At 31.6% G+C, this 16,375-nt stretch overlaps 1 protein-coding gene across 7 annotated transcripts in view; it reads left to right on the plus strand.

The window, feature by feature from the left end:
* The window catches only part of LOC129906393 (protein cycle), a 99,648-nt gene extending 83,812 nt beyond the window's left edge, over positions 1-15,836 (plus strand). For 4 of the 7 annotated variants that reach the window (XM_055982145.1, XM_055982147.1, XM_055982144.1 and 1 more), the window contains 4 exons: positions 4,284-4,352; positions 13,512-13,960; positions 15,014-15,437; positions 15,494-15,836. In XM_055982145.1, the coding sequence (XP_055838120.1) occupies positions 4,284-4,352; positions 13,512-13,960; positions 15,014-15,437; positions 15,494-15,755 (1,204 nt within the window). In that variant the 3' untranslated portion in view covers positions 15,756-15,836. Of the gene's footprint in view, positions 1-4,283; positions 4,428-13,511; positions 13,961-15,013; positions 15,438-15,493 lie in introns of those variants that run through there. The other 3 variants (XM_055982149.1, XM_055982148.1, XM_055982150.1) reach the window with 2 other exon arrangements.
* The last annotated feature ends 539 nt before the right edge of the window (positions 15,837-16,375 follow it).

The raw sequence follows: 16,375 nt of genomic DNA on the forward strand, positions 1-16,375 counted from the left end.
TCGCACCCTCAGTGCAAAAGAGCGATAAGTCAAAAAATGACATTTTTGAGATAATGATGAGGAATTGTTTTATTTTAAATTATCTTTCTTTTGAGGGGCTTGTTGTTTACATGAACGAAAAATTCGAAAGATTATGACTGTTTTTATCCAATTCCTACTAATTCTTTCCAATATCCAGTGCAAAACAGAGCTAACACAAAATGCTCACCTTTTTTCTTAAGTAATTTCAATGCAAGAAAGAGATAATCCAAAATAGTCCCATAAATCACACAGATTTTCTCATTTTGAAAAAAAAATCTGTGCAAAACAGAGACATTCCAAAATAATCCCCTTCAAACAATTCTTGGTTCCAATGCAAAACAAATACAAAACAAAAATATTTCATTTTTCTTAATGCTAAAGAGCGATAAACCAAAATAGTTCTCCTTTTCTATCTGAATGTTTCCATGCAAAAGAGCGACAATACAAAAAAGATTTTTCTTTTCTAATAATTTATATTATTTAGGGCCAATTTTTCAATACTCAGTTAAACAGTCAGTTAGTACTTATTCCCTAGATAGAGAAAAAATCAATTTTTCAACAGTCGGATATAGCTTATTCCTTTAATAAAACATTTAGGTCCATTTTCTTCACTCAAAGTTGAACATAACTTGAGAATTTTTAATATAAAAATTCTCAAGTTTTGTTCAACTCCGAGTGAAGAAAATGGACCTTAATAGAGGAATAAAGCTAACTGCTTCTTTCAGAGACGAATAAAATTTATTCTAAGGAATAATCTGAACAAAAATATTGTGCCAGTTGTCAAAGCTGTTTTGAAGAAAATATTGATAAAATGGATTTCTTTGATATTATAAATTATAAAGATGCTATTTTTTCACAAATTTGAGGACCAAAACGTTTAAAAAATACAAGGGAACACAAGAAAACAAAAAAAAATTATGAATAATGACGTTTAGTTTTGAATATTTTTGAATTTGACATTTTTTTTTGTTATTCTGTAGAATAGAGTTTTCTTGATTGAAAAATTGAATATTTTGTTATCTGATTGTTTATGAGCCTAATAACTTTATTCGTCGAACAGTTAATTGACTGTTTATTAGAAGATTGAAAAATCGGCTCTTAAACAAATTTGAAAAATAAATTTATTAAAAATACAAATACATAATGGTTCTTGTAATACAGCTTTGACATTATGGAAATTGCAGTCGCATGGAAAGTTATAGGAGAAAGTTTAAAGTCAGTTTTTTGCAGAAGCGTTTTCTGGAAATGAACTTTTTTGAGTTCTCGCCCTTTTGCACTGAGGGTGCGATATGTACACACTCGAATTTCGGTTATACCAAAACTGCCAAAATATGCTGCCGGCTCTTAGACTATTATGCTTCTAGCCTTATTAGTAGAGTAACTAAAGCAAATTATTAGGGAACCCGGCCGAACAGCTCTGATTTTGACGATTTTTTTCAAACGTAAGTAATTAAAAATACTTTTAAGTCTATAGATTAAAAATTGCCGATGTTACCGTATTGTTTTTTAAAATTAAAATTAAATTTTTTTTGAACAAAACCATTTTTTTGATTAAATTTCATAAAACAAATGATAGCAAAAGATTTTCTAGGTCATTTAAGAAAAAAAAATCGAAGGGAGTAAAAGACAATCTTCCATCGTTTTAGCGATAAATGCAATTTTCTCACAAACTGACTTCAAACACAAAAAAATTTGTTTAAACACAACGGCAACACCAACAATATTTACAGACACATTTTTAAAAAGGCAGAATCTCATTTCTATCAGTAAAATTTAAATCCTCTAAATTTAGTTAAGAGTTTTTGAAAGAATAGTCCTCAAGTCAAAATTTTGGAAAAAAAAAAACGTTATTAAAAAAATTTTAAATGGCTTTTTTTAACTTTTTCGTAGTAAAACTAGAATTTATTTTTAAAAAATATTTTGGCCTTAAATATTGTCAGTTGAATTCCGAAGAGGAAAAAGTAATATATATTACAGTTTTGAAAAAAATATTAAAATTACTTCAATTTCAACGGATTTTCTTGATAAAAACTGAATTTTTGCATTGAAATAATTGAATTTCTCAAAGACTTTGGCAAATAAGAACTTTAAACTTTTGCTATTTAACTATCAACAATAAGGGTATTGAATGAATAAAAAATAAGTTTATATTTAAATGCTGAACTTAAAAAAAAAAATAGGTAAGTTAAATTTTTTCAAAACTTCTATTGAAAAAAATTTCTTCGAAAATGAAATACAATTAATTTTTTTCATAAACCGTAATACATTTTGACTTTTCCTTTTATAATTTCAAATCATAATAAATGTGGCCAAAAAAATAAATGCAATTTATAATACGAAAAAAGTTTTAAAAACGACATGTTAAAATTTTGTCAATAATTTTTTTTTTTTTTTTCAAAAATCTGAGTTCAATTACCATTCTTTCAAAAACCCTTCATTCAATTAACTTAATTTTAATTTTAATTTTATATGACTAAGCTTCTAGCTTTTTAAAATGTATATTTAAATATTGTAGGTGCTGCCGTTGTGTTCAAATATTTTTTCTTCTATTTGAAGTCAATTAATAAGAAACTTGCATCTATCGTTTGAACGATGGAAGATTGTCCCTCACTCCCATATATTTGTTTTCCTTGAATTTCCTAGACAATCTTTTGGCATCAATTAATTTATAGTTTCCGAGAAAATTGAAAGTAAGAAAATTACCTTTTTATCAGATTTTCATTTTCTTGACTATTTTCGTCAATATTAACAGCTTTTTAATTTAAAAGTATCATGCGAGAACCCGCTTCGCGGGTTCTCAGGATTTTAACTACCTTTTTGGGTCCTTTGCCCCGCTCAGACAACATCGTTGCTTCTTTTAGGCCATTTGAAATCGGTCCTAAGAATCTTGCGATTTTTTTTTTTTTTATGGTAAATAAAAATGGTAAAGGTATGAAGTTCAAGGCGTATCAAAGTGAGATGGGTAAGGGGGGACATGCTGCCCCCCTGCAACTCCACTGCTTGGACACACTATAGATAGGAATTGGGTAGGGTCAAGGTTGGGTATGTACAAAGATTTTTTTTTTTGATTCGAAGAAACTTTAAATTTTGAAAGAAAACGAATTCTTAAAAATATATAAAAATGGTATAGGTATGAAATCCATAGCGTATCAAAGTGAGATGTTCCTGCTTGGGCACACTATAGGATTTGGGGTGGGGTCAAGTTTGGATATGTACAAAGTTTCTTTTGAATTCGAAAAAAACTTAAATTCTGAATTATTTTTATGTAAACACGAAAACAGCTAAAAAATACAAATCTGATAAAAATTTAGTTTTTTAATTTTCAATTTTCTCAAAAACTAGAAGGCATAGAAGCATCTGGTTTTCAGTATTTAATAAGAAATTGATTGAGGCAGTTTATTTCATCGATTAATTACATATTTAAAATGACAGTCTTGACAATGAGTTGCTGCCCCCCTGCAACTCCACTGCTTGGACACACTATAGATAGGAATTGGGGTAGGGTCAAGGTTGGGTATGTACAAAGATTTTTTTTTTGATTCGAAGAAACTTTAAATTTTGAAAGAAAACGAATTCTTAAAAATATATAAAAATGGTATAGGTATGAAATCCATAGCGTATCAAAGTGAGATGTTCCTGCTTGGGCACACTATAGGATTTGGGGTGGGGTCAAGGTTGGGTATGTACAAAGTTTCTTTTGAATTCGAAAAAAACTTAAATTCTGAATTATTTTTATGTAAACACGAAAACAGCTAAAAAATACAAATCTGATAAAAATTTAGTTTTTTAATTTTCAATTTTCTCAAAAACTAGAAGGCATAGAAGCATCTGGTTTTCAGTATTTAATAAGAAATTGATTGAGGCAGTTTATTTCATCGATTAATTACATATTTAAAATGACAGTCTTGACAATGAGTTTTTTTCAACTTTTTTCCCAAATTTTGACTTTGAAGTTGATTATTTCGAGAAAAATTAATTGAAATAAATAAATAATAATCTGACACAATACCCAGGGTTTTTTTAAAGTCATCCAGAGCGCAATACGAGTAAACATCGAACACAGAGCAAATAACTCAGGTTGAAAAAAGAGCTACAAAAAACGCTTTGAGTTCGAAGCCACGGAACAGGGACACAATTTTTCATAGTGCTGAAGAACGTAGCATAAATCAGCAACTTTCATTATGACCCTTCAAAATGTTGTTATTATATTTCATAAAATTAAATACCAATAAATCTGAATAGTCTTATTTTTTTCCTTTCAGTGAATTTGACACCTTGGATGAAGAAATCATTGAAGAAAAGACAACTAAAACGTTCGACGAAAACAAAAAGTAATAAAATGTATTTCAATAGTTTAACAACAATTTATATAATAATAAATAGCATTATAGCTCTTGTGGTGAAAGGTAACTATCTCTAAATCTTGCACTCCTTTTTTTGGAGTGATGGAACATAATGAAAGTAATTTTTTTTTGTAATTGTGTGTGTCACGAGACAAAAATGGTTCATTTCCTTGAAGAAAATAGTAATAACACCCGTAGGGAAAAATTTCTATGAACTGAACAAAAAATTCGCAATAGTTAGTACTTTTTTTTAACTTTTATGGAGACTATTATTTCATTTCTTATACATTTTTTATCTGTAACAATTTAATTTACGAAAAAAAAAATGACGAAAAGAAAGAAATTATTTTTATTTTTTGTAATTGTGTGTGTCACGAGACAAAAATGGTTCATTTCCTTGAAGAAAATAGTAATAACACCCGTAGGGAAAAATTTCTATGAACTGAACAAAAAATTCGCGATAGTTAATATTTTTTTTTAACTTTTATGGGGCTATTATTTCATTTCTTATACATTTTTTATCTGTAAAAATTTAATTTACGAAAAAAAAAAAATGACGAAAAGAAAGAAATAATTTTTATTTTTTGAAAACTTTGAATACATTACCTGTGTTTTTTGGCATTGCTATCTGTATCCGTATAGAATAAAATGGGATTTTTTTATCTGGCCCAGGATTTTTTTATTATTGATGAAGAACACTGGCTGAACAAAATCCTTTATTCGGTTTTCAAATACATCTAATTATTTTGGAAAAAGTGAAGAATTAACGAAAATAATGGAAGAAATATATATCTGGCGGAATATATGTAATATAATAGAAAATATATTCATAATGGTTGTTTTTGTTAATAAGAAAAGAATTTGAAAGAAACACTTTTCGCATTTTTCACTTTTCAAACAAAATTTTAAAATGTCAAACTTCAAATTCATAAGTGTGTGTACAAGTCCGTGTGCAAATCGGTGTAAATCTGACTAAAAATGTTGAGTAAATCCGGGGTACTCCGTAGTACTAAAATTACTCCGGAATAATTTTTTGTTTACACTTTTGTGGCGTGAAGGAACACAAAACCTTCAAAAGAGCTAAAATAAGTACTAAAAGGGTACTCTCATTGGAGTGAAAGAAAACGACATAAGGGAAGAAAATGACAAAGGACATAGCGCCACTTTGTTATTTGTAGCATTGCCTCGCGTGTCGTGGCTCGTCATATAATAATTTTTATTTTTATAATAATATAGTATTTATCCTGTTAAGTGTTAACAAATTAGAATATTTCAACCAAAAATAAAGGTATGCATTGCTGAAATGTAGCTTAGCAATTTTCTTATTATTAATTAATCATTTAATGTTTTCGTATGTAATACTCAACAGCTATATAATTATAAATTAATTTGTCGAATTATATGAAAGATCAAACACCACTCCAGCCCCTGGCCAGTACCTATGGGATATATCAACAAAAAATTATTAATATACATATGTGTTTCTGTTTGTGAAACTAAAATGAAACATTTTTAGTGAAAAAAAAAAAATAAATTGTGTTCTTTTTGCTGTCGCAAACGGCTTCAGCTGCCAAACGTCATTCCTTTTTTCTATTCCTTTTCTGGTACGTTTCTCTGCTCCGACTCGGACACGAGCTCCGTTTTCTCGGAATCTAGATTTTCACCACACCAATACATATGCAATCGGCTCCGCGGTGATTTTAATTTCCATACTTATTTGAGCCGTGGAGCCGAATGCGAAGTCCAGCTCGAACTCACTTCGGGGCCGATTCGGACCGAGTTGGTACTCCTTTGCTTGAAGGGAAAGGCAATAGAATAAAAAAGTGTCATTTTATTTTTTTTTGCAAAGTCTGGCGTGTCATGTCGTCGTGTCTATTTGTTTTTTTTTTTTTTAATTATTATAAATAATAATATGAAAGTTTTTATCTAAAAAAGGTATGCATCGCTGAAATGTTGCTTATGTCGACTTTTCACGAGTCGATTTTTGCCGAGCGGCGAAGCTTTTCAACTCGTGTGAATGTAAGCCGCAGGTGACTAAAGTGACAATTCCCACGACTTAGGCCGTGGGACAAATCGTGCGGCTAAAATCGACTCGTGAAAAGTCGGCATTAGTGTGCTTCCGCAGCTAATTAATAATTTTGTGTGTTTTATCTTCTGCAGGTTGACACGACCAACATTCAACAGAGAAAAAAGAAAATTTGTAGAATTACATCAATGAAAATAGTACGACTTCGGCTCCGTTTTCTTGGAGTAGAGATTTCACCACACCAATACATATGCAATCAGCTATGCGGTGATTATAATTTCCTTACTAATTTGAGCCACCATGGAGCCCGTTTCGTTATCGAGCTCGGACTTACTTCGGAGCCGATTCGGACCGAGGTCGGACTCGTTTGCTTGAAGGGTATTTTGCGAACATCATTTTGTTCCGATTCTCCAAAGAATAAACATCATGTGCGATAAAGAAGCGCAAGTCGTTGCGCTCTGAAAACATGAGGAGTAGCCATAATGGACATACGCGCGCATAGCCTTCCGTCACAATTTACATTTTTGTTTTCCATAACTTTTGTAAAAAAAAGCGTTGAATTACACACAAAATACATGTGCATTGATGCCGATATCTGTCAAAAAAAACTGATAACCTTGATTTTTTTTATAATTTTTTTTTGTAAGAAAACGATAAAAATGGATTATAAGCGGTTAAAATGAAAGAAATAATTGAATTTATAAAACAAAACAAGATGGTTAAGTTTTTTTTATGAATTCAATTAGTTCTTCCATTTTTAGTCCAGTAATAATTAGGTTTTATCTGCGGAAAAATTCCTACTGGGCTGAATTTTGGTATACATTTTGGTATAACTCTTAACGCGGACACGATATCAATGTCGATTTTTCACATCTTCATAACAAAGCCGTCATTAAGCTGTATACCAAAATTCAGCCCAGAAGGAATTTTTCCGCAGATTGGGCTTAAAAATGACTAAAATGACTGGAAAATCAAAACGACCATTATTTGAATTTTTGAATGATAGATTGTGTCAACTGCCAATGTCAGAAATAGAGACATGATGCAGCTCTGCGCTGCATACAGAATTTTCTCCCATAAAGGCCCAACTATAATAGACGGACGGGAACGGAAGCTAATGTCAAAACCGAACGAACGATTTCTTTCCGATTGTCAGATGCATCCGTTTACCCATAATTGTTGTAACAGAACGGAAGCCTTATTATGTTTTTTTCCATTTTGTTTTTATTGAACTTGTTATTTACAATTGACTTATGTCTAAGATACATTGATAGATACAGAGGATGCCTAACCTTGACTAAGTTATAAAATATAAATAAATATTATACATGGATAAACTTAATTTAAAAGTCTGCTGACTAGGTTGTCCTCGGGGTGTTCAGACCCAGATGTCCAGTTGTGGGGTTGGTTGAGTTGGGTTGGTTTGGTTGGCGTTAGCCACCGTAGTAAGCCGACTGGGTGTCCATTGTTCTCAGCCAGTATATCCAAAGCGCAAAGGTACCTCGGTTCCGGATGTCGTTGTTGGGCTGTCATTCTTCTCATCAGTTGATTGGGATGGTTGGCGATATTTCCTACCAGTACCTTCGCCGATTGCAGTAGATACTTGTCCAGTGGTATGATTTTTGCTTCCTCGTAGAGTCGCTTGTTGCTATAGTATTTCTGCCGCTGTCGGCCAAAGATGAGTCCAGTGCACATCCTCAGTATTTTTCTCTCGAACATTTGTAGTTCCTTCATGGCTGTCTTGGAGATGGTGTACCATACTGGAAAGTTTTTTTCTTTTTTAAGAAATGTCAAACCGAGCATTCCGCTATTATGGCTGTGACATCCGATTTGCATGTATTTGGGAATTTTCGTACGTCAACGTACGTACTCTTCCCACTATTATAGTTGGGCCTTTTAAGCTTCTATTTATACATTTTCTTTGGTTTTTAATGGCAGTTCTTAGCCCATAATTGTCTATTCAGCCCTATCGGCAATAGGGTTTCCCTGGAAAAATTTCTCTGTGCGAAAAATCGGTATCGGCAATAATTTTTGAATGGAAAAAACTTCCTAGGAGAAATTTCCCCTATAAAAATACCTACCGGCTCCGGCAATGAAGTTTCTCCCCCGAAGTATTTCTGTCTTTGTTTTGATAGGGAACAGATCTTTTGAAGCAAAAATGTAAGTTTTTTTTATTCAGAATATTAAATAAAAATGTGAGAAAACGTTAAAATAAAGCATGGAACTGGGCCTCCCATTCCAATAGTAAAAATTTGCTGCTTTGGACGAAGCAACAATCAAATTATGTGGAATGGTTCAATCTGTGGAAGATTTCTAGAATTCTTGATTTGGGTTGTCTTCGTGCTTAAAAGAAAAATTGTAAGCCAAGAAAATTTTTGTGTGGCCGAAGACTCCAGGCAAATTAAAATATAACACCTAATATTATAATCTCATGTCATGAAAGAAAACTTGAACTAAACCGGGAACTTAGTGATAAAAGAAATAAAATTAACTTGATGAATAAACAGCAAACAATCAACACCAACGAAATAAATTATAAATATTGCACTATTTGACATTTTTTTTTACTTTGTGCACCGAACACAATCAAAATTGGAGCTGTCAAAATGTTCGAAAAAATATCTTCGTATGTTGTTTTTTTTTTGTTAAGTTGATTGTATTTCTTTCCCGAAAACGGAATTCCGATGGAAATTCCCGATAAGGAGAAAAATTCCCGGGTGAGAAAAGCTACTCCCGGGGAAGTTTCTCACGTGAGATTGCCGATAGGGCTGTTTATGTGTTGCATTACTTAAATTAATGTTGTCCATGATTTTTCATCTATTTTATCTAATTTAAGAGCTTGTTTCTATTCAAGTGACGCAAAATAAACATTGTTTTTTGTGAAGTAATGCGAAAAAATGCAACTAGTAGCAATATGGTTTCTGTTTTTGGTTTTTTATTTTTACAACATTGTTTGTTAAAAATTCCTCTTTGAAAATGCAAAACCAAAAATCTGCTAAGTTACCTCACCAAAGAGCCAATCGATATTTTCTTAAGCAAAATTGTTGTTTCTATTCGAGTGACGCGCAGTGTATTTGTTTACCCATACAGTTGTATTATTTCTGAAAAGAAATAAAAAAACTAATAAAACCAATTACACCTACCCCTTTATGTTTTCCAATGAGTGAATGTCCCTGGATTTCTAGTTTTCTACATAGCCCAGTTGCAATGTACAAAAAATAAAGCTGTGTAATTCCATGAAAAAGTGGACACGAATTTTGAACAAATTATGCAGACTTTAATTATTTTTCCAATAGCAAATTACTTTTTACAAACGGCAACTCTTTATGCAAGTTGCAAGAAAAGATTCTTTGTTATATTCCCTTATGGCTAGATATTAAATTCAGGGAGTTTAAATAATCTAAAAGCAAGCTTGCCAACTACAGAAGAATTTCACATGAACGTGACGTAAAACAAGCCCACAAGAAACAAGGTGACGATGACAATATCGCCTTGCAATTGCTAAAATAAATTAACATTTAAGCAAGCTTCGGTGCATAATATTCTATTTTAAAATTACTTTAGTGAAATGCATCTATTCTTTACTACGCAAATCGCAGGTAACATAGTTCATAGTTTTTTTTTTTTGTATAATTGTATAATTAATATTAAGATTATTTAAGTGTTATCAAAAGAAAAAAAAAACTAATAATATATAGGAACATTCAAAAACTAGCGTCTTCCTCATCACCATCATAATCATCATCACCATCATCATCATCTTCTTCATCATCAACATCACCAAACAAGCACAGAGCTAGGAGAAGAATTCTCTTAGCGTTTTTCCAAACATGGTCGGGCTGCTTATAATTTTAACAGAGCGAGGGAGGGAGTTCCATAAACGAATAGAATGCACATAAAACTGCCGTTCAGATACAAGGAATGTGTAACGTACTGGGATTATGTCGCATGATCTTTCAGAACGCGTAAAATTTATTTTATTATATAAGTATTCAGGCTGATGCGACTGTATGATATTGTGAAGCATGGTTAAGGTTCTTAACTTGAATAGATTATCAAGTGACATGCCATAGATAGACTTGGAAAAACTTGAGATGTGGTCGTATCTCCTAAGACCATAAACATAACGCGTAATACTGTTGAATGCAACGTTGAGTTTTCGCTTGTGTTCGGAGTCACAATTACTAAACACCTCGCAACAAAAAAGCAAAAGGGGTACTAATAAGGTTTTGGCCAATATTAGGCGTGTTTTTAAAGGCATTATGTGATGAGACGCCCAGAGTAATCGCAGACCTCCATAGACCTTACCTAGTGTTTGATTTATATGGGTGTTCCAACTTAGCGTTTTATTAAATGTAAGCCCAAGATATTTTACAGAATCAACGAACTCGATAGCACAGTTGTTCAAATATATCTGAGGAAAATATTAAGTATCAATTATGGATCTAGAGATGACTAAGCATTTAGTTTTTTTCTGATTTAAGCAAGATCGTTTTTGCGGGACCACATAACGATAGCATTCAAATCCTCATTGATTTCATGCACACCATTCTCAAGCATACCTAGTTGAAAACTGTTGTATAATTGAACGTCATCAGCATACATGTGTACAGAAGAGTTTAACGGGCATGAAAGAAGATCATTATTGCAAATACTGCCTGCGATCGACCGGTTAAGTAGGAGAGAATAAGCTTGACTGATGGAAACGAGAAATGGAATTGATCTTTAAGTTTTTCGCAAAGTATGAAACGATTGACGGTATCAAATGCCTTTGAAAAATCAAGGAGCGTTAATATAGTCACTTTATCTTTATCTAATTGATTTCTGATATTTTCAACGACGTCAATTAAAGCTGTAGTACAGCTGTGCTTAGGGCGAAAGCCTGATTGATTTATGCACATCAATTTGTTGTTCCAAAGAAAAGTTCTTATTTGTTGATTTATAATTTTCTCCAGAACTTTTGAAAGAAAAGGTAATATTGCTATAGGTCTATATTCACCTGCCTCACGATTTTTTGGAATTGGTATTATCTTCGCTTGTTTCCAAACGGAGGGGAAAGTACTCGTCATTAAAATGTTATTAAACATGAGTTACCAAAGTTATGTAACGTGAGTTACCTAAATATATTCAAGTTTTGTCTCGAAATATTGAAAATATATTTCGTTTTAACACTTATTTAAAAAGGTTGTAATTTTGTATGTATGGAATGTTCGTTAAAAACAAATTAGGATATTTAAAGACAGAAAGGTACTTTGTATGAGTATAAGAAGTGTACCTTTCTGTCTTTAATATTGAAACTCATACAGTTCCTGAACGTATTATATACGTGTAATTAATTTAGGATATTTAATTTTACAGAAAAACTTCATACTGTCGGACTCTTAAAACTCGTGTCCGATTATTGCAATGTGAGTTACCCACAGACGTTTATTATTTCCGAGCAAATGCCAAAAATAAAGAAAAAAGTTTTGCTACATTCATGGACATTATTTTCGTATCAATTTATATTAAAATTGACAAAAAAAAATCTTTTTATTTGAATGTAACGTGAAATGTCTGAAATGGGAAAAATTAAATCGTGAAACTTTTTTCACCGGGCGGTCACTGAGTGCTTAAAAACCGTTTTTCAGGAAAATCGAGCTACAGCTAAAGCTGTCATCTTGGATTTAAGGAAAAACAATGTATAATGAATAAGTCGGGCATTTTTGATTTTTTGATAAATATAATTGGGACAAAACTTGTAGAAAATTTTACTTTCTGTAACTTTTAATTTTAAAAAATTGTTTTCTATGACCCATATTTTTCGAGTTAATTTGAAAATACTATTATATTAATCAGCGTACAATGTGTCCCCTTTCAATGCAGATTTGGAAATGCAGACGTATGTAAATCCACTTTAATGGATGCTTTAAAAACGATTTGATCAGTGAATTGGAATTGAGATTCTTGTAAAACTCATAGTATGCAAATAGTAAATAGAAATTGATTGAACATGGAGAGAATATCTTTGCTAAAAAAAATAGAAAACTTACATTTCTTAATTAAAGCCTGGTACCCTGCTCACGCTAAATTTTAGCTCCCATACAAATTATCGAAAATTTTTATCTGAGCTAAAATGGATCCCATACAAATTATCGATAACTTGTATGGGAATTTTATCTCGGCTAAAATTTAGCGCGAACAGCGTACCAGGCTTAAAACAATACAAAAATTGAAGTTGATTGTTGTGCCATCCCTGCTATTTCAAAGATTTGTACACTGTTCAATTTGAATGAAGCTTTGTTAAATAAACTTAAAGTTGAATACATATGTATTTGTTGAAATAAAATAAATTTAATTAGATCATAAAATATATCTCTTTTAATACTTTTGTGTTATTTAAAATCTACATTTAGTAAAAAATTTAAATCCATTCATAGATCATACAAAGTAGAAAGTTTTTCGGTTTGACCAGTGGGCGTACGATTTACTAGGCTTTCTTACTTTTTTTTAAATTAATCAAAAGTAATTAAAATTATTAACATCAACATTAGTAACATAAATAATATGAACCACAAGGGTTATTTTTATTCTTGCCATATGTGTAATGGCTCACTTAATATAGGTTTGTTCAATGAGTTCACAAAACAACCATGAAAACAATGGACATTTTTCATTGACTCTGAAGATAGTTCAGAAAAACTATACTAGACAATTTATGGAACATCAATCAGGGCCCTGTTTCAGAGCTTACTACATCACCTATATTTACTACATCAGCAACCTCAGAAGCCAATAGTTGAGTCCCATTGAATGTCGGGAATATTTGTTATGGTTTAAATAGTGAAAATGTTCAGAAAATTGTCATGTAAACAATGTAATGAGCTGTGAAATAGGCCCCAGAATAGTTTGGAACTGTAAAAAAAAAAGAAATGTTCATTTCTATTCTTAAAAATTCACAAAAAGTTCTCTGAAATTGGTATTTTTTAATTGTATTTTATTTTACCATTCTAAAACCAAGAATAAGAAGTACTTCTTATTCTTAATTTTAAAACACCTGGGGTGAATCAAATTTAAACTTAATACATATTTTAAATACAAGTTTTAAATAAGGTGTCAATTATATATTAAATTTTTTCTAGGCAAAATCATAGTGAAATTGAGAAACGAAGACGAGATAAAATGAACACTTATATAAATGAGCTTTCGTCTATTATCCCAATATGTAATACAATGCATAGAAAGTTAGACAAACTGACAGTTCTCCGCTTGGCTGTACAGCACCTCAAAAGTGTTCGTGGAACTGTTAAACCTTTTTATGAATGCACTTATCAACCAGAATTTCTTTCGGACCAAGAGCTTAAAGATTTGATTTTACAAGCTGCAGATGGCTTTCTTTTCGTTGTTGGCTGCGACAGAGGTCGAATTCTATTTATTTCAGAATCAGTTTCTTCTGTCCTTAATTGTACGCAAAATGATTTGCTTGGTCAGAGTTGGTTTGATATTCTCCATCCAAAAGACGTAGCAAAAGTGAAGGAGCAGCTTTCATCTATGGAACCAGGCCCTCGGGAACGCCTAGTAGACGCTAAAAGTAAGATATAAACAAACATATACAGGGTGATTCAGGAGAAATATACCAAAAAGATATAGCGTGTAGGTTAGGTCGAGACAAGAAAAAAATCTTATGGGAGGGGGGGGGGTCTATTCCCCCTCGTTTTGCCGGGAGGGGCAAAAATTGACTTATTTTGGAAAAAAATTATTAAAAATCAACGGTTGTACTTAGAATAACGTGCTATACCTTTTTCTAAAGCCAAAGTCTTTTACCAAAATTTTAAACAAAGCAATTTTATAGCAAAGTTTTTGAAAAATTAATGTTTAAAATCAAAATTTTGAAAAAGAAATTGGGAAAAAAATTCAAACTAATTTTTTTCAAAATTGTATGTAATTAAGTACTAATTTATTTTGTAAAATTCAATGCTCTTACTTATTTTTAAACAAAAACAGAAAACCAAATTCAAAAATATCTTGTCATTTTCTACTACTGGTTAATGGTTAATGTTTCATAAATTAATTTATCAACAATTCCAGCCACGTAAAAACAGAAAATAAAGAGGTATTTTAGAAAAAAATAGTTTTGGTTTTTTGTTAATTTCTCGAAAATGACAAGATATTTTTGAATTTGGTTTTCTGTTTTTGTTTAAAAATAAATAAGAGCATTGAACTTTAAAACCTAAATTAGTACTTAATCACATAAAATTTAAAAAAAATAGTTTGAAATTTGTTTCCCAATTTTTTTTTCAAATTTTTGATTTTAAACATTAATTTTTAAAAAACTGTGCTATAAAATGGCTTTGTTTAAAATTTCGGTAAAAGTCTATAATTTTGGCTTTACAAAAAGGTATAGCACGTTATTGTAAGTACAACCGTTGATTTTTAACAATTTTTTTTACAAAATAAGTCAATTTTTTTTTAAATTGCCCCTCCCGGCTAAACGAGGGGGGATAGACCCCCCTCCCATACGATTTTTTTCTTGTCTCGACCTAACCTACACGCTCTAGGTTTATGGCACAATACTCCTGAATCACCCTGTATATTAAAGAAGCGAGAACGTTTTTATAAAAAAATTAATTGTTTTCTTCATTAGCAATGCTTCCGGTAAAAACCCAAGTACCCCAAGGCATATATCGCCTTTGTTCGGGAGCAAGAAGATCTTTTTTTTGCCGCATGAAATTGAAATTACCGAAGCGTCAAATTAAGGATGAATCAGATACTTCTTCAAGTTCAATAAGCTCAAATAAAAGAAAATCAAAACTAAGTACAAGCAGAAAATATCGCGTTTTTCAGTGTACAGGCTACCTCAAGTCATGGATACCTTTCAAACTTGAAGAGCAGGAAGATGTAGATGAACAACATTCAAATATGTCATGCCTTGTCGCAATAGGCAGGGTACAACCAAATATTTTAGAAGCTAATATACCATCGTCACTTGACAACCATCCAAACATTCGACAATTGTTATTCATATCTAGACATTCAGTAGATGGAAAATTCATATTTATTGACCAAAGGTACACATACACATTTTCAAAATAAATTAATGTTCTTTTTATATCTTCTTCTTAAGGTCCACCCTTGTAATCGGGTTTTTGCCGCAAGAACTGCTTGGAACAAGTTTTTATGAGTATTTTCATCATGAAGACATACCAGCTCTTGCAGAATCCCACAAAACAGTGTTACAAAATTCAGAAAAAATAACAACACAAGTTTACAGGTTCAGGTGCAAGGAAAATCGATTCATTCAATTACAAAGTGAATGGAAAGCTTTCAAAAACCCTTGGACGTTAGATATTGACTATATAATAGCCAAAAATACAGTTTTCTTATAATTGTATTGTTGCCTAAGTTTTATCGTCTAAACTAATTTTGAAATAAATTATAGTATACCTGCCTATTATACTGAAAACCTATATGAATGTGTTAATAGAAATTAGAGCATTTAGATTGAAGAGAAGCGAAGGCCCAAGAAAAAGAATTAAAGTTGGTAATTAAAAATATTTCAAAGTCTATGGATACACAATTTCCGCTGTTGCCGAATTGTTTTCAAAAACTAAAATTAAGATTTGTATTGATTCTATTATTCTACGAAAGTTTCTGATTCTCTTACGGCCGATTTCTTCACAGAGTCCTAACGCTAAAACCGGTCCTAGTCCTAAAGTTAGTACTCAAATAAGTACCAACTCATTTCTTCACCCAAGTACTAGGTCCTAAAACTGTCAATTTAGGACCGAGTACTAGTTAGGACCTGGTCCTAGCTAGCTCCTCAAAATCAGCTAGCACCTGGTTATTATACCAATCGTTAGTACTCAAATCAGTACCAAGTGATTTCTTCACAAAGGTTCTAAGCCCTAGTACTGTCAAATTGGTTAGGACCTCAAAATCGGTAGTCTAGCGCTGCCGGATTTATTAATTTCTTGGGTTAAGTGATTTTTTGGTAATTTTAATGATT

The sequence above is a fragment of the Episyrphus balteatus genome, chromosome 1 (assembly GCF_945859705.1).
Source record: "Episyrphus balteatus chromosome 1, idEpiBalt1.1, whole genome shotgun sequence".
NCBI classification, from domain to species: Eukaryota; Metazoa; Arthropoda; class Insecta; order Diptera; family Syrphidae; genus Episyrphus; species Episyrphus balteatus.